At 40.7% G+C, this 18,339-nt stretch overlaps 1 protein-coding gene across 13 annotated transcripts in view; it reads right to left on the reverse strand.

Annotated features, from left to right (window-relative positions):
• Window positions 1-6,699: 6,699 nt before the first annotated feature.
• Window positions 6,700-18,339, reverse strand: part of LOC107737101 (teneurin-3) — a 318,045-nt gene continuing 306,405 nt past the window's right edge. For 9 of the 13 annotated variants that reach the window (XM_016548517.1, XM_016548522.1, XM_016548525.1 and 6 more), the window contains 7 exons: window positions 16,196-17,070; window positions 15,252-15,427; window positions 13,941-14,176; window positions 12,343-12,639; window positions 8,836-10,447; window positions 8,556-8,686; window positions 6,700-8,296 (listed from right to left, as the gene is read on the reverse strand). In XM_016548517.1, coding sequence (XP_016404003.1) covers window positions 7,538-8,296; window positions 8,556-8,686; window positions 8,836-10,447; window positions 12,343-12,639; window positions 13,941-14,176; window positions 15,252-15,427; window positions 16,196-17,070 — 4,086 coding nt within the window. In that variant the 3' untranslated portion in view covers window positions 6,700-7,537. The remainder of the gene's footprint in view (window positions 8,297-8,555; window positions 8,687-8,835; window positions 10,448-12,342; window positions 12,640-13,940; window positions 14,177-15,251; window positions 15,428-16,195; window positions 17,071-18,339) is intronic. The other 4 variants (XM_016548526.1, XM_016548528.1, XM_016548527.1 and 1 more) reach the window with 2 other exon arrangements.

Here is an 18,339-nt window from a genome sequence, read left to right on the forward strand (position 1 = left end):
CTAAAGCAGACCAGCCTAAAAACTTTTAACTTTTAAATCTTTTTGTCATCCTATTAACAAACAGAGCACTGCGTAATGGAGTGCAGTAGAGCTGCAGAGAGACTCGACCCCCTCAGTGTCTATGGTGGTTACGGTCCTAAAGCCACCCTGATTTTTTAAAATTGTGTTCACATTGCTTTGTGTTGTGTACATTTTCTTTTTTTTCTGCTTACAGAAATGTGAAATTGACGGATCCCACACCGTGTTCAGTTTTACCACATTTGCCAAAATGCAATATAGTATATGTTTTGTATCTCATAAACCACTCCTTTGGTCTCCCAAGTGTTAAGTTTTTACTGGATATCTAATGACCATGTGCCCCCTTAGAGGAACAATATTAAGGTTGAATGTCTTTATATCATGAATACTTTATCTTAACCTAATCACTACCTGGCACCTAAAGCCTATTATCTTATTAAAATTCAGAAAGTGTGAGGAGGTTGTCTGAAGGTACTTAATGAATTATGCCCATGTGACCCTCTCCACCTGCCTATAAATAAAATATGCATAGGTGATGCAGTTTTTGTATAGTCAGAATATACATTGTTTCCTTTATGGATTATTATGGCCTTGAGAAATTCTGTTTGAAGCTCTGGAAGTGTGAACTTGTTTATTCCTGGTTGGATATTTTTAGCTCTCCTTGCTCCAGACATTGTTTGCATTTAATTGTATTCTCACATTAGCCGTAGATTCGCTCAGATCACACTGTAGAGTGGTTCAAAATAATAGCACCCTGCAAAGCTCAAAGAATATAACCCTACAAAAAAAAAGAGCAGTATTTCAGATACATGCAACAGCTGCCCTGCTGTTTAAGTTTCATACTAAGTAAAAGCCATCTTTCATATTAAGTATCCGGCCATCTGCACGTTAGTGCCACTTTTAAATTCCCAAAATGAGAAAGACAGAATATGTACAACTCTGGAGACAGTGCAGAACGGTATTATATCCTGCCAGCTTTTGCGTTTTGTGAGGCACCATCTATATAAGAAAAGTTTTGTCTGTGACTCAAAGTTGGATCAGTCGTCTTATGAGAACAATGTAGGAATTCAATACCATGGCATTGCTCAATCAAAAAAAAGGGCTGATGGCAGTTTGTGACTGCGCAAGCACAGTTCAGCTTAACCTGTCTGTGCTTTAAAAGAAACATTTTAATCCATGACACAAAAAGCCAAAGCTGTCACAAAAAAGGCTTCACATTGGCTTCCATCCAGATTCCAGAAGACAGACTGCAATGTCAACAAGGTCTGATTACAAACGCTAATTATGATCTCCAGATCTGTCTTTATTGACTCGTTCAGCTGGAGGATGCTTGGACTAGTGACAGAATGAAGTGACAAAGAACAAAGTTGCAGCTATTGAAAATGTTTTGTTGCGCAATGCAAGTGTTCTTTTTGCTTAGACTCGATCAGTGATCGTATTCTGATTATGCTTCTTTGTGAAAAGTTTTCCACTTTGGAAGAAGATAAGCAACTTTCTCATCCTGTCTCATTGGTTAGCATGACAACTAGAAGTGGGTACCACCAGCAACTGGTTTTTGCCCTTGTATTGATATCTCTGTGAAATTGACCTATACAGGTACATCTCAAAAAATTAGAATATCATGAAAAAGGTCAATATTTTTGTCACTCATTTCAGAAAGTGAAACCCATATATTATATAGATTCATTACACATAGAGTGAAATATTTTAAGCCTTTATTTCTTGAAATTTTGATGATTATGGCTTACAGATAATGAAAACCCAAAATTCAGTGTCTCAGAAAATTAGAATATTGTGAAAAAGTTCAATATTGGAAAGTCATGGTGTCACACCCTAATCAGCTAATTACCTCAAAACACCTGCAAAGGTTTCCTGAGCCTTTAAATGGTCTCTCAGTCTGGGTCAGTAGGCTACACAATCATGGGGAAGACTGCTGACTTGACAGATGTCCAGAAGACAGTCATTGACACCCTCCACAAGGAGGGTAAGCCACAAAAGTTCATTGCTAAAGAAGCTGGTTGTTCACAGAGTGCTGTATCCAAGCATATTCATAGAAAGTTGAGTAATCTATGTAATATATGGGTTTCACTTTCTGAAATGAGTGACAGAAAATATTGACCTTTTTCATGATATGCTAATTTTTTCACAGTGCTCCTTACCAACTTTCAGCTTCGCACGGCAGTAAATTTCACATCCAAAATGCACTAGAACTATTAAAACACTTTAAAAAATCACATCAAGAATTCATGTAATGTAATTTGTAGTAATGGAAAATGATTCGAAGTTTAGCCCACATAGACTTCTGTTGTGCTCACTCTGTGAAAAGTTTGGAAAACGTGACCTTAGTATTGAGAAATGGGTTGTATCAATTGTAAAAAAAAATCCCTACACTGTTTTCTCAAAGCCATCGGGTGGCAGTAGCAGAGGTGCTTGGGTCTGTCATTGCTGCTTGTGGCTATATTTACTTTTGATATCTAATGTTGTCAGAAATTGTGTCCCCTACTAATATCAGTAAGCGTTTTTATTTTATTTTATTATTACGACCCTACACAACACAGAATGTGTGTGCAGAGCCCACTTAATCTGTTTGATTTGTATCATAAAATAAATCAGCTGTCATAAGCCTGTTGTATATAATTTGTCTGTCACACACTCAAGGAATTGCCTGAGCTGGATGTTTAGTTAGAACTGCTCTGAAGTTATAATGTAATGAGAGCACACAGACACACTGCACCTGTTCACATCTCACCACGTGGCCTTGATCAGCACTTCAGACCTTCTCATAAATGGCAAACAAAAGAGATGTGCTTGGCCTCAAAGACATGAAGCAGAAGTGACTGGAAAACCCATTACAACCAGTCAGTTTTTTTTTCCACAAGCCTTCCCATATCCCAAAAGTGTGCTTTGTGTCTTCTGTTCGGCAGCTGCAGCTGCTGGAAACATGACCACATTTGAGATGTGGGGCCTTTTGGATGGCGTCCCACTCTGATTGAGAGCACCATGCTACTGTGAGCCTCAAACACTGTTATGGGAGCACATCTTGCTCGGTGCTCTCAAAACAACAAAGGGGCAGCAAAGCTATTTCTCTGCAGTAAGAATGGGCCATTGCCCATGAAATCAGAGGCCGTCTTCTGGCCCAAACCCTTTAGGCTCACTGCTTCATAAACATGAAGTCTGACTGTAGGGCGGTGTTTTACTGATTCAGTAGAGAAATGAGGGACAAGGCTTGTTAGAGTGTGGATGGCTGAAGTTTGGTTGTCAGGTATATGTGATTGGCTGTAGTAGAGGATCAGACTTATTCATTAATCTTTGGCCCTCAGTTTCTAGGCTGCTTTCAGTAGAGCTATATATGAAACATGTATAATTAGAGTGTGCCGTATCAAATCTGAGACACTTTTCTCCCCATCAGTTCTAAAACATATGGATAATTGATAAATTATACAGAATCACAAAACCGTGAAATTAGTGATTTCCGAACTGTTTCACATACATGCTCTCCATGTAAGAAATAATTTCATATTTATTATCCTGACAAGCTTTGTTTTGTGATGATCATTTTTAATTTCCGTTTTATCTGTTCTGTTGTGGATATTGACCTGATATTCAATTAAATTACATTTATGCATTTGGCAGACACTTTTATCTAAGCGACTTACATTGCATTTCAAAGCATACGATGTCGAACCCATGCCATTGTCGTTGCTATAGCACCATACTCTAACGTTTGAGCTACAGGAATGTAATTAGAAAAGAAAACAGCTTTTTTTTGTGTTTTAGTGATTCTCAAACATTTCAGGCCAAGTACCATTGTTTTTTTTTTGTCGTTCCAAACCTGTATGCATTCAGTGTAGTTTGTCATTACCTTGTATTTCGCAGAAAAATATCATAAAGGTTTGGAATAACAAGAGTGGGTGAATGACAGAATTAGGGATTGTAACAACCATAACGGCACATTTTCATTAATATCAATATCCCTGCCCCTTTCGTTTCTTTATTAGCCCTTTGCAGATCTGTGAAAATTCCTGTGAAAAAGTGCCACAGTAGTAACATTATATCTAAAGTAAATTTTTATTATTTTTTAGTAGTGTACATTTCCTGGGTCGCACTACATCCCACAGTTTGAGAACCACTGCTCTATTGCTTTCCTGACTCGCTTAATGAGTAAGATATGTGGTCACATTTGTGTAATGGACTAATAAATACACAATTTTTTGAATATTACATTTTATTTTTATGATTGATCTCTGTGGAGCAATTAACATGTTGAAGATAAAAGGTAATGAATCCAGCAGTGACCTAGTTTAGATTACATCAAAATTGCACTTTAATTGCACTCTAAACAGACGTGTCTATCAAATGGAAATCATGAGATTTTTTTTTTTTTCTGAGATGCTGCGTGGCTATAAAACATTACAAAAGCAAAACTGAGCAAAAACAAATAACGTAAGAACATCAGTAATACAACATTCTCTAAATCCTCATTACATTGCAAGATAAGTTATTGAATTTACAGGTAAAATCACTTCAGTTCGTAGTAATTGTTTGAAACAAATTTGTAAAACAGATCATACAAAATACACAAAATGTAGCCTGTTCAAAAGACAAAGTAATTGAGCAAAAAAACAATGGTCGATTTGTCGCAGTAGCAACAAAGCTAATCACACATAGCATTTTTAAATGTTCAGTTCTCAGACAAATTCAGTCACAAATCCCACATCAGATCTGATATGAGAAAGCGTTACTGTTAAGTGACTGTAAACTGTGTGATGATAATGGCATTTATTTGAAAGTATTTAATTAAATACTCATGATTTTCTGTACAGGCATCTTTCCTTTTAATTTAGGAAAAATAACCAGTTTTTACAATCTCCCTCACATCAGACCAGAGACGTGACGACTGCAATAATGTATAATGTAGAGGCATCATCTTCAACATATACATTGTAGTGCAAAGGAATATCAAAACAGACCATGTACATATTGGCACTAATAAGGAAAAAAGTGAGCTTCCTTTGATTCATTGGGTTGATACTGTATGCATGCAATCAATAGCAAACATATCAGGTCGTTTTCTGTTCTCCCTTCTCCTCTCACAGACATTTGTATCTTCACTGCTACTCTGTCACACGTTTCCCCCAAATCTACTTCTGTTAAGCAAGTTCTGGCTTTTTATAAGAATATTTTGACAATGTTGACCAACAAATGTTGAAGATTGAAATTTGTTCATACACACTGATTGAAGGGCTCCTGAGTACAGTGGTCACTCCTTACTCAAACAAATGACTGTATCGCAGATAATCTGTGTAGACCTTTGAGGGCAACACTTTGTTAATATTGCAGTGGTTCTTGTTCTGGTTATTACTAGTGTTTTAATTAAGTGCTCACCTTTTTTTTATCTTTTCAGGAGGAAAAGTTCACCCTAACAACAAGCTCAGACCCTCTTCGAACAATCAGTTACTGAGAATCCCAAACAAAAAAACCTCACAGACCCACAGGTGGGTAACATCCCCTTCAGACCTCCATTCACTCATGAATAGAAAAATAGGCTCCACCATACAATTACATGATTGATTTAAAAACTTTTCATAGGAAAACAACAAACTAAAATGGAAACAATATTTTCTCATTCATTAGTCAGAACATTTTATTTTATACAATCTTTAAAAAGCCTATACAAAAACAGCATCTGAAGAAGGAGGCAGTCCATTTAGGCATACCAATTAATTTTTTGTCCTTTTGGGGTGACTTCTGATCACTTTAATGTTTGTGGTGCTCTTAGATGAATACATTTGTTGTCAAATATTTTAAAGTAAAATAAATCCTAAATCAATCTCTTTCATGTGGGTGATGGTGGAATTCTCTTTTAAGGTAACTGTTCAGTTCTTATTTAGTGCTCAGTACATTTCTAAATTTCTGCTTTAGCACTTGTTATTTCAGTTACATAAATTTAAGCCCATGCAAAACAAGTTTTATTTCTGGCATCAGTGGAAAAAGCCACACTATCTCTGCTGTCTAATGACCCTTTTGATTCAAGAGAGTTTGAGTGTTTCTTCTTGTCAAAGGAGTTTTAATCATGGTTAAAATGGAGGGATATAAACTCCTTGCAAATCCCCCCCACCCCATGCTGCCAGTGACAACACATATTAATGCTAGTGTGATATATCCTTCATCTAAAACATTAAAAAGAGCGGAAAGTTTTTGAAATAATCTTGTTTCTGGATAGAAAGCGAGGCTAAAGCTTGAACTTGTATATCGGGACAGAAAGTCTTTAAAAGCTTTAATGCAACTCATTCCAATTAAAGACAGAACAATGCCATGACTTTACTGTAAAGGAATAATTTCTGGCAAATTACTAAACACTTGTTGGGTTTTTAGTATTTGATTGTAGTATTTCCTCATTTCACAACTGAAAAACAGCTGCTCTATACCTATTGTTGATTACAGCAGCAGTAACGCCATGAAACCACTGAATGCATTTAGACAATCTGAAAAAGAGAGAAATAGAAATTAAAAAAAAGGCAACAATCAGTTTCAGAGGATGGAAAGAGAAGAAAAACAGTGTTGAAGATTCAGTGACACAGTACAGCTGATTTTATTTCAATTAGCATTACCACAAATTTTGATAAGATAAAATATTAAAATTCATGAGTATAAACAGTAATGCATGACAAGACGAAAAAGTCTCAATATTTGTAAGATTTTATTTTTATGTATAAACACTGTACATAAATTACTTTCTCTGCGACTAATATTGTTGTACGGATAGGTGAAATTTTTTTACTTAAAAAAAAAATCCATAAAGATATTCTAACATCTCTTGTCAAAGTACCGGTCAGTTATGAGATGTATATTTATATATTTTGTTCTGTCAGTTTCCGCTCTATTCACCACCTGGGTTGGTTCAGGAATGAGAGAGTGACCAGGAATGAGTACACTCAGATTTGATTATATGAACCACAACTGTGTCCCTTAAGAAATCAAAGCAGAAGAGAAATGATCAACTAGCTCACAGTCTGAAACCCCAGTCCTCACTAGTTGACAAAACATGTTGCTGAGAGCAAGGACAGTACGAACCACTGAATTACAGTCACTGCCTTGCGAAAAAGGCATTATATTAGTTCATCTGGGTGCAGTGGTCTGCGCATGTAAACACATTTGCCTTTTTGTCTCCATTTTATCACTGACCAAGACACCTTTAAAGTTTTACATAAAAAAGACAAAAACAAATCATAACTGAGTTTTTCTTGGGTAGCTCTCTTAGAGAGTCCATTATCCATTCAATGCAATAATGTGAACAAATATGTAGGATGGGGGTGTGTTCAGTCAATGAGAGGAAGTGCCTCAGGTTTTTTTGTATAACTGCAGTGTGTGTGGCACTTAGCCACAACTCCTCACTTCTCAAACAAACCCTTTCCCTTTAGTCTCTGGGATAGGAGCTCTGGGAGTGTGTACACGGGAGAGAGGAGCTTGTGGAGCAGAGGGGCAGTAGTCTGATGAACAGTCTGTGCTGTGCAGACTGTTACCTCTTCCCAATCTCGCTCTGCCTCAGGAACTGGATATTGTTGGCACTGTCGGCCAGTTCAGGGTACTGCTCCACTGATAGTACATAGTAGCCGTCATAACCCAGCACCTTCCCAGAGCTGAGCAACTGCCTCTTCTCCCCCTCTGTCCAAAGACGCACTCCCTCCTCTCCCTCACGTACACGTTGCTGCTCCCGTGCCCATGCACTTGACAGTGCTCTCTGGCGGGCCTGCTCTAGGACACGTGCCTTCTCCTCATCCAGTGTCATGCCATAGCGCACATGTAGAGCCAATGCGCCATATTGCAGCTCCACATCTGCGAAGCGACGTGTCCGTCCATTGACCACAGTGGTGGACTGTGACACTGTTACGTTGACACCATTTTCTAGACTCTTGCGACCGCTGGTGAGTCGCAGGGCACCCAGGTCACTCTCGGGCAGGCTGGTCTTTATGAAGTAGTGCGTGTCACGGCCTTCCACTGTGAAGTGCAGATCCTCTAAATAGAAGGCATTATTGAGGACAGTGGCCACTTTAATGCAGTCCTCATTTGCTATGTTCAGTGCATTGGTGGCCACCTGGCCCTTACTGGTAATGGCAAGCATCACACCTTTACCAATGAGGGATTTGACTGTGGCAAACCACAGCCAAGGTTTTTCACGGCTTGAACGTCGTCGGCTTAACTGGATCTCTGGCATCCTCTCAAAAGATAGGAAAGCCTTGGCCTGCCTCATAACCTCCTGCTGGACCCCTGAGATGGACTAAAGTGAGCCATAAAAGACAAAACACATACTCTAATTATTTATCTGGACATATTTGTAAACACTGAATCTCACTTGAATGAAACCAATCAATTAAACGGGTTACTAAGGCAGTGAATATGATTAAGAATTTAATGAATCCCATGATATGCAGAGTAATCAAATGGTGCTATTTTTCATTGCATTATTTTAAACTACTAAAGCAAATGATCCAGCCAAGTAACTTATGTAGGACAGAAGATGACATTGGACTGCATACCGGTAGGTCGTCCCATAGTTGACTCTTCCTCATTTCCAGTGATGGTTGGGTAAGGTCAAATTTAGGGATAGGAAATCCTGGGATGACATTATGCAGGTGAAAGCCAAATGTCACCAGCCAGATGTTGACATCTATGAATGAAAGAACAGAAATTGTAAAAAAAAAAAAAAAAATCTTCACAGGCTGTCTGATAAATACAGTTTTTTGCCCAACAGTATAACTAATTAAAATCGTACAAACAAAAGACTAATACAGTATGCCAAAAGGGCCCTCTTCTCACCTGTGACATACTCCTTGACCTCATGCACCTTGCTGATGGGATTATTATTGCAGAACATATACAAGTTGAAGGGAGCTGGGTCCTTGCCCACCCTGGTCCAGGTGCTTATATCTGGGGTGGTCCAACGGCCAGCTTGAATGTCATAGTCCCGCTCTCCAAAGTGCAGCAATCTTGTTAAAGGGTCATATAGGCCACCATGGAATCCAATAACCAAGTGAAAGTCAGGGTTAGAGTCAAAATAGATCTCTCCATAAGCAGTATATTGCACCTGCTTGAGGAGAAGCCCATTGCTGCTGAAGACTGCCAGTGGTGTTCCTGTGTTGTCACAAGCAATGTAAAACTCCTCACCACTGCTAATTTCCATGGCAAACAGATGGCCTTGTAGATCATAGTAGAGCGAGGTGATTTCAGAGCTGGAATGGTTGTAGACATGGGTGATGCGTGTTGGGTAGTTGAGGTCCGCATAGAAGAACTGAAGGTGCTGGCCCAGACTGTTGCGAGAGGCCAGGCGTCTTCCTAGCCCATCATAGCGGTACTGGATGGTCCAGCCACTGGCTTTACTATGCACCCGAACCAAGAGGCCCTTGGAGTTGTACTCAAAGATCTCCGTACCCCTTTGGCGCAGAAAGCCATCTTCGTCCATACGATATTGCACGTCGCCCAGTCGTGTGATGCGGTCCCGTAAGTCATAACGGAGGGGAGTGAGTCGTGCACTGTTGCCAGGGTTCAGCAGGTGTAGGTTGCCGTTCAGGTCGTAATTATACCGCCACATCATTTTCTCATTCAGGTAGACTGTCTGCAGCTGCCCGTCCACATCATATTCATAGCCATATTTGGTAGTGTTGGCAAAAGGGCCGATCTTTATTTCTCTTTTGGTGACACGGCCCATGTTGTCATACTGGATAGTGATCCAGTACATGAGGGAGCGGAAGATCTCGTATTGGATCTCCTTGATGCGGCCATGGACATCAAAGTGCTTTGTATAGGTCATGACAGCTGTTGATATGATCTGGTTAATGTCGTAATAGATGACGCCGAATTTCCCAAACTGCTCAACCTTGCCGGAAATGTCGTCAAACTGATAAAGATCTATAGGAAGTGGGGTCTCGTTGATGACTCCTTGCATGCTGGTTACTCGGAAGCTATTGTCATAGGTGTAGTCAAAGCGGGCATTGACCATGCCGTCCTCACTGAAGCGGAATATCTGCCGGTCCACCAGTGGACCTATCTGTCGATATCTGATAGAACAAATGAAACCCTCACTCTGTAGGTTGACAGTTTTCAGCACACCTGCTGTCTCATCATAGGTGAAGCTGACCCGTGTGCTGTCATATAGGATCTCGGACAGCTTGTTCTGTCTCCGATACTTATAAAGGACACGTCGGCCAGTGCCCAAGTGTGCCACCCGCAAGAGCTGGCCGTCCTCACTGTAGTCCACCGTAACTGAAGCATTACTTTCAGGTGGATTGTAGATGTTGCGGTAGTAGCCGACAGAGCGGATAGTTTGCATGGTGTGACGGGCCACACTTGGCATAGTGATGGCGGAGAGTCGATCCTGCAGATCGTAATCAAAGATGTACTGCCGCTGGCTGTGTAAAAGCAGCACCATAGACTGTAAATCAAAAGGTGGGAGAGAGGAGAAATTAACCTAAACAATTCATTACTCTTTCATGCATTTTCTTACATGCTATTAAAATGCAAATGGCGTGTAAAAGCAGGTATTAACGCTCCATAGAGTGATTATTTCTTTGCCTAATTGAGTTCTTCATGACCCTCAAGCTTCTAAATGCAGGTCTGTTGAATGTGCATGGCTGCATAAATATAAAATGATCTGCAATTACTAATCTGCTTTAGCCTCATGATTTGCCCGTACTTAACTCAATAAGGTGGGTTGAAAACAATTTTCGTGCTCTGCATATTGTGGGACTGGAGCATCAAATAAAAAGAAGGGTTTTTAAAATCCATCTGTATTCTAGGCTTGAATCTTGAGGTAAACAAAGTCAGCAAGTTGTCTTTGAGTTATGAATGACTGAGGCCTCATGTTTATTCCGTATCTGTTTTGGGTCTTGTTGGACAATGTGAGAGGTGAGCTGAAGCAAAGGATGATAAATAAGTGTTTCTCGCTGTGGGCTTAAGTACTGACATCCCCAGAGCCTTTCGCTGAATGGATCTGAGAGTGAGGCATTCAGTGCTGCCGCATCACTCCACGTATATTCATGTCTTTGCTGGTAAAATAAGCTCACTGACTGACTGATGTCTGCAGATTTTGAGGACTATCCTTAGAGGCCTCTCCATCTTGGGGAATTGCTACAGTGAGTGTCTACCTTTGAGAAGCCTTCACCTTGTCATCCATACTTGGACAGACATTATTCTAGTTCCCTAGGCACTGCTGGTGGCATATGTTTGATATCCTCTCACTGGTCACGCTACCTGCGCATGTGGCAGGCGACGGAAAGACAGGCTATCCATGCATATTTAATCTGCACATTTGCACACAGTGGTTTTTCTTTTCACAAAACTTTTGTGGTTCCAGCTGAGAGCTCTCTTGGAGGAAACTCACTTTTTCATCCAACTGATATCTCAAACTCTGTAAAAACCTAATATTTCATAATATTTGAATGTCCACAAACAAAACATTTCCTAAGTATTATTAGTATTTACAAGGCTATAGCATACAACAGCGAAAAAAGGTGTGATCTCCTGTAAGTAGGGTTGGAGGTGCAAGTTATTCTTTTCATATCACTCCTTGTATCTTTCTTTATGGTATCATTAGGCTGAGCTCAAACCATGAGTTTTCCCTGTGGTCTCATTTTGAGACTGTAACTTTGTCTATGAGACCTTACTAAGCCTGTTCCCTCGCTAGAAACATCCACAACATCCAGTTTCTCGGCACACAACAGTTTCTGGAGTCTATAAACTTACCCTCATAGTTCCACAGAAATTTCTGACCCCTGGATAACTAGGTGTCTTTGTATAGCTATTTATTTCAGTTTTCTGTGGACCAACAAGCTTCACGTTTGCACTGCTGACAGTGATAATGGTGTACTTCTGGAGAACCAATTCAAAGGGAGTAACCATCAGTAAATCTCATTTATGGTAGAGCACTGTGGACACCTTGAACTTTAAGAAACAGTTCACCCAGACATTACTCACTCCCATGTTGTTTCTGACATGAAACACAAAATTATTAGGCAGAATGTCTAAACTGCACTTCCATACAAGGAAAATAGAAGATTTATATTGCCAAGCTCCAAAAAGGCCAATACATTTGTTAATCTAAATTTGTGGTAGCATATAATGCTGTGTTTGACACAAGGAATTTAGTAATTTTCAAATACTGTCAATTAATTAAAATCTGTACAATATGTGAATTCAGACTATTTGAACATCCCTGCAAAAATATCCCATGGAAATTTCTGACAATAAAGCAACACATATTCAACACACCACAGCAAATCATCTGATATAACAGGCCTACCTACTATTGGAAAAATTCACAATTCTCACCTTGTCCAAATAGGTGTAACTCCAGATTTTGCCGTCTGCAAAGGTTCTGGAGACTATGCGTCCCTGGCTGTCGTATTCTACCCTCTCGACTGTGGGGCCTCTCTGAATGCTTGTGACCTGACCAGTGCCGGAATAGGTGAGGTTGACAGACATCAGCTTACTGCTGGGCACCCACAGTGTAGGATGACCAGAGGCATCATACACAATCTTCAGAAGGAACTTTCGATGATCGTCATATATTTTCTCTGTGCGCAGTGAGCGGTCATAATCCACAGACAGCAGGTTTCTACCGTTGACCTTTATGATTGGAAAACAGAATATTTATATTGAATATAACATTCATTGCTAGCAACATGTATAGTATTTTTTGGTAGAATTGATTTCCCCAACTTCAGTTACATTTGAGGACTGAATAGAAATTGCAGGCAAACTGGTCACTAACACTTTTTCAATCTTTCTCCTAGTCTCATATATATATATATATATTGCTTATTGTATATCTCTAGAGCATTAAATTAAATCCTATTTTTTACAACTCAGAGGCCAAAGCAGTTTCCCATATAACAATCAGGGTTACTTTATTGATGCTCTGAGATGACCTGCTGCTTTTGTGGAACAAATAAAAGAGGAGGGAGAACAACAGCGAACAACAATTCAGCTGTTCTTCATAACAAAATGAAATGGAGAAAAAAAAGAGAATTTAGAAAAGATATAGTCTGGTTCATTGACAGAAGCTGATGACTAGACACACAATCCTTTTCTTCAGCCTTTTTCTATTATGTGTCTGTGGTTTGCGTAACAACATAATTATTTTTAGTTCAGATAGCAATGTGGGTTATGCCAGTTAAGATCTAATGGCGCTTTTCCACTGCATGGTACGGCACGGTACGGCTCGGTACGGTTCACTTTTGGGGGGTTTTCCACTGGGTACAGTACCTGGTACCTGGTACTTTTTTTAGTACCACCTCGGTTGGGGTTCCAAGCGTACCGTACCGTTACCAAAACGTGACGTGTAAACTCTGCTGATCACGGATTGGCCGGAGAGAATTGTCACTACCAGCGTCACTGAACTTGCGACACAAACACAACAGAACCGCTAGATTTAAATCAGTACAGCCAGCGAAGGATCGAACGCAACTGTTTTGAACGAGCGCACCTTTTTTTAACAACTAAAAAGTGGCTGTTCCCCCTGTTGAGGAAGTACAGACGTTCCTCTCGTTGATAGCAGAGGAGCGGATCCAGCTAGAGCTTGATGGGGCGACGCGGAATGAAAAAGTATTTTTAGGAGTCGCGGCAGTAGAGGCGGCGCAACTATAACGACATGTGAATAATCCCGCCCACTCTAAAGCGGTACTAAACTGCAGTGGAAACGCAAACCGAGCCGAACCGAGCCGTGCCGTACCGTACTGAGCCGTACCGTGCCGAGTCGTACCACGCAGTGGAAAAGCGCCATAAGATGAAGCCTCTATTTCAGTGTTTGTAGAAATAATAATAAAATTTTTAATTACCCATAATTTACAACTCAAATCAGTCAAGCCAGAAAGAGTTTTATGATACACATGTAATAAGAGTCTTCTAAATGACATTTTTTTACATACCCTGAGTTTCCTGCCGAATACTACGACTTTCCCCCTATTCTGTTCTTTTCTGAAACGCCACTCCACCAAGTTCTGTCCATTCTCTCCAGGCAGGGTCATGTTTCTTCTGGCCACTGTCGGGTTGGATGCACCCGCAAGAATATGAGGCTCAGTCTGGAAGTGAGAATCCATTCCATTGGCATAGATGACCCTCATAGAGTTATCATAGCCCACCTGGTAACTGTTTCTTAGTTGATCTATGAGGAAGAAAACAGCAAGAGAGTGAAACGAGAAGTACTGGGGGGGAAAGCATGAGAAGAGAGCTAATGGGGATTATGTTAAGACTGAGAATTCAGTGTGTCAGAATCACCACCTTGATTTTTATTTTAAAGTCACATCATATTTGGTTAAGGAGGTTAGAAAAGGATTTGTAAAAAGAAAACCCAATGAGACAGACATTAACTTCTTTGGTTTGTGCTATGATTGTGCAGCAACACGTATAAATACACAATCTTCTTTAATCTAATTAAATTCTCTTTAATATAATGACTTCCCAAATTCACATTTAGTCACCCTATTGTTGCCTGTTTCCTCACTCTATAAACCTGAAGTGTGTAATTTCTGCATCATCAAACAAAATAGCAAAAATAACTTTTTAATCAGGTTTCCCCATCTGAAACTGGTTGGAAAAAGAGACAGTCCGGTCCTAAACTCAGGCCACTGGCTAAGCCAGCGTTGCCTGTTTGAGATGTTTTGATAGCGCCACACAGTTTATACTTTTAATGGAAATCAACCTACAAATGGATTACTTGTTGTCTTTACATATTAAGCTGGGTTAAGGTTATTAAAAGTATTTTAACATCAAAAGAATTACACACCTCAGCTTTAAAGTGTTCTATGCAGATGTATTATTTCAGAGCCCAGCTGTCCAGTGTGTTTTCATTCCCTGTGGTGCTGTGATTATAGTGAAACTATAAATTACCATCTGACAATTTTACCCCTAAAGAATGAGTAATGAGTGTTTGGTCATTAATATTGATTTAACCCAGTGGTTCTCAAAGTGTGGGGCGCGCCCGCCAGGGGGGGCGCACGAGTATTGCAGGGGGGGGCGCGGGCCATCAGCAGAAAAAGAAAAGAAATAAAACCGGCCAGATTTTTTTATAGGTTTAAAGGGGGGCACGACCAAAAAAGTTTGAGAACCACTGATTTAACCTGTGAGTTACAGCTTGATTAGCAGTGTGGAACATTTCCAAGACTTAAAGCAACAGGTCAGTTTATAGAGCCATCAGTGGTCATTGTTAATAATGATAATACAGCAGAGACTTGCCGCACCTTGAACTAATGTGTAAAAAGAATCAATGGAAGAGAGGTTGGTGGTGATGCTGACATCGTCATCTCGTCCTGAGGTCTCAATGTCCACTGTTAGGGCTCTGTCCATCTCCCCAATTAGACTGGTGATAACCCCAGTGGGGAATGTCACATTTGTCAGACGTCCCTCGCTGTCATAGCTGCAAACCAAGAATGCCATTAGAACACCTTTTGCAATTGACGTGCGGTGAGCAGTTCACATGATGCAATGACATTAAGCAGACTAGCGTGCATGTATGGTTTGGAGTCAGTCTTGTTTGGGTCCTCGGAAACCTTTGTATGTGGACAATTGGACAAATGGACAATTTGATTTGTGTACACGAGTCAAGAAATGTAGAAAGTGTAGAAAAACTTAAATATAGGTTTACTTTTTAACAAATGCTGGCTAGTTTGAGTTGCCTTGCACACTCACAACTGGCCTGAGGACATTTCTATATAAAATGGGGATTAATCCTTACCCACATTATAACATAATAAAAACTTGATTCATTGAAGTCACAATCGTTAAGACCTGTCAATGCCTGCAGTGTCTTTGTGGTTATGGCAGGGTAGGTGCACAGACACTGTGTCCAACATTTTGGCCTACCCCAGACTGGCATTATGCAAAACCTTTTGGTAGACCACCAGCCTGAAAATGTCATACAAATTCATTTAGCATTTTCACTATGCTCTAAATAGCATGTGGTGAAAAAAATGTTAGGTTTTGTAACTAAAGGCTACACTTTTGCTGAAGGAGAAGATTTAGAGAAGCATACAGCAGGAACCTGCACTGCAACAACAACTGCAACAATCTATTCAAAATGTCAAAACTGCTTTAAAAATCTTAGAAACTTTAAAAAAAATTTTTAAATAAAAAGGTTTAGAGATGTGCTCTGCTACAGTGTAAAGGAATTGATAGAAGCACTCACTCATAAAATGTGGTCCAGCCAATTTGGATGCTCTTGGTGGCTAGCAGGCCGCTGTTACCATGGTAGGTGAAGAGCACCAACTCCTGCCCCTGTGCTGTGAGAGTCTTAAGCCCTCCATTTGTACCAATTGTCAGCCAAATAACCTGGTTGTCAGGGGCAACAATACGCACTGGCATTCGATTGGGGTCACGACGAACCCGGAGCGTATTTCCACTGCTATCTGTTACAGCAGTGATATCATCTTCATTGCTATAGCTGAAGTTGTATTTGTAGTCACCAGTGACCAAGCTCATAGTATATTGATGCGTTCCATTGAAGTCAAACACATAGAGTTCTTGAGAAGCAGGTGATGCAACTTCATAAAGACCCGAAGAGCCTTGTGGAGGTCGATTGTGACGTATGGCACGGATTCTAATGTTTCCCAGGTCAGCTACATAGAGCGTTCCATTAGGAGAGACCACCAGAGAGGAAGGAGTATTTAGCCTTGCGTCTTTGGCATACCCATCGCCTGTCTGGTAACAGTCACAGTTAGCGTCATTCTTGCAGTCGCAGTCAGAGGGTGCTCCTGCCAAGTGAGAAATCTCGCCATCCGTGCTGACTTGTCTGATGCGGTTAATCTTCTTTTCATCCGTCTCGGCAATATAGAGCACACCGCTGTAGGAGAGAGCGATGGCTGTTGCACCTTCTAGAGTGGTCTGGATGGCACGCTTTCCCATGGTATACTCGATGCCTGGCACCTGGCAATGCATAGGTCTGCCTGCCACAATGCGCACCTGCCTGTTCTCGGTTATCTGTAGTACAACGTTGTTGTCAAGCACATAGATGGAGTTGTCCATAGGGTTGATGGCCAGGTCTGTAGGCCACTCTAAACGCACCTGGAGAGAGGACAGATCAAATAGGGAGGTGGATCACTTACGGAATTTTCCATAGATATACACACAGACACAAACACGTTATTACATCTCCCGCCTGCTCTCTCACTCTGTGCACAGTTGATGTTTGGGTCTGACACTGATGAAGAAGGATCCGTTACTTTGGAAGCTTAATACATTGGGTGCCTCTAGTTCATTCGATTTGCCTGTCGCTGGGTCATTTATTTTGCAACGGGATGCAATTCCTCAGCGCCTACAGGGAACAGCTGTCTGGCAAAGAAAAGCACGACAAGAACAACAACGTCCGCTTGGAGGACTGGCCTCAACCAGACTTTTAAAGATGATTTGGAAGGACAGTCTTGTCTGGACGTCTATTAATGAAAATAAAATCATTCACCAGCACACACTTTCACTGAGACATAGTTTATACCAAGAAAGCATTAGAACTCTTCCCTTGATCATGCATTGTCTTGTCTGTCTGAATTATCCGGTTTCAATATTTCTCGAATACTTCAGAGTCTTGACAACTTCAGTAACGCTGCCAAGTGCCAGTGGGGCAAAGTTATGCAACTGCATAATCTATAACTCACTCTTGCAAAGATATGCTGACAATATAATTGTCAGTCTGTTCCTAAAGCTTTGAATGGATTCATGAGAATTATTCTCAATGAAATCAACTTATATGGCATGACTGGGACATTCCTAAACCAGACATTCCTTCATTCTCTTTCTGCTCATTCACTCTTTCACTTCCTGCTCTGAACCTGCACCGTGGCCACACAGGCAGGTTAAGCGTATTTGAAGAGCACCACATTAAAGCGTAATGGTTCTGAACTACAGCAGCTCCTGTGGATAAAAGCTTTCTCTGCTCAGCCATAGCCCATCTGTGATTCCACCTTCTGCATAATGCATGAACTCAAGACCAGATTTTACTTAGGTGCGCCACAACATGCCACCTAAAATGTTTCATCAACTCTCAGGTCACCACCTGATATGCAAAAGGCCAACTTGGTAGCCTTAGAAGCAGACAGAGTACTTTTATATGCTCTGGGGACGAACTTGATTTAGACCGAACATTTTAAAACCCAGAGTGAACCGAAGATTTCCTTGAAGAGAACTTGAGCTATTTTCTGCTGTCCCTATTGACCTTACTGAGGTAGGTGCAGGGGCGGCGCCAGAGAATTTTGAATGCAGGTGCTGAGGGGGTGCTAGATCATTGACAGGGGGAGCTGGGCAATACAGGGCTCCAGACTCATTCTTCCCACTGGTCGC

This window comes from Sinocyclocheilus rhinocerous, unplaced genomic scaffold (genome assembly GCF_001515625.1).
Source record: "Sinocyclocheilus rhinocerous isolate Xijiao unplaced genomic scaffold, SAMN03320098_v1.1 scaffold344, whole genome shotgun sequence".
NCBI classification, from domain to species: Eukaryota; Metazoa; Chordata; class Actinopteri; order Cypriniformes; family Cyprinidae; genus Sinocyclocheilus; species Sinocyclocheilus rhinocerous.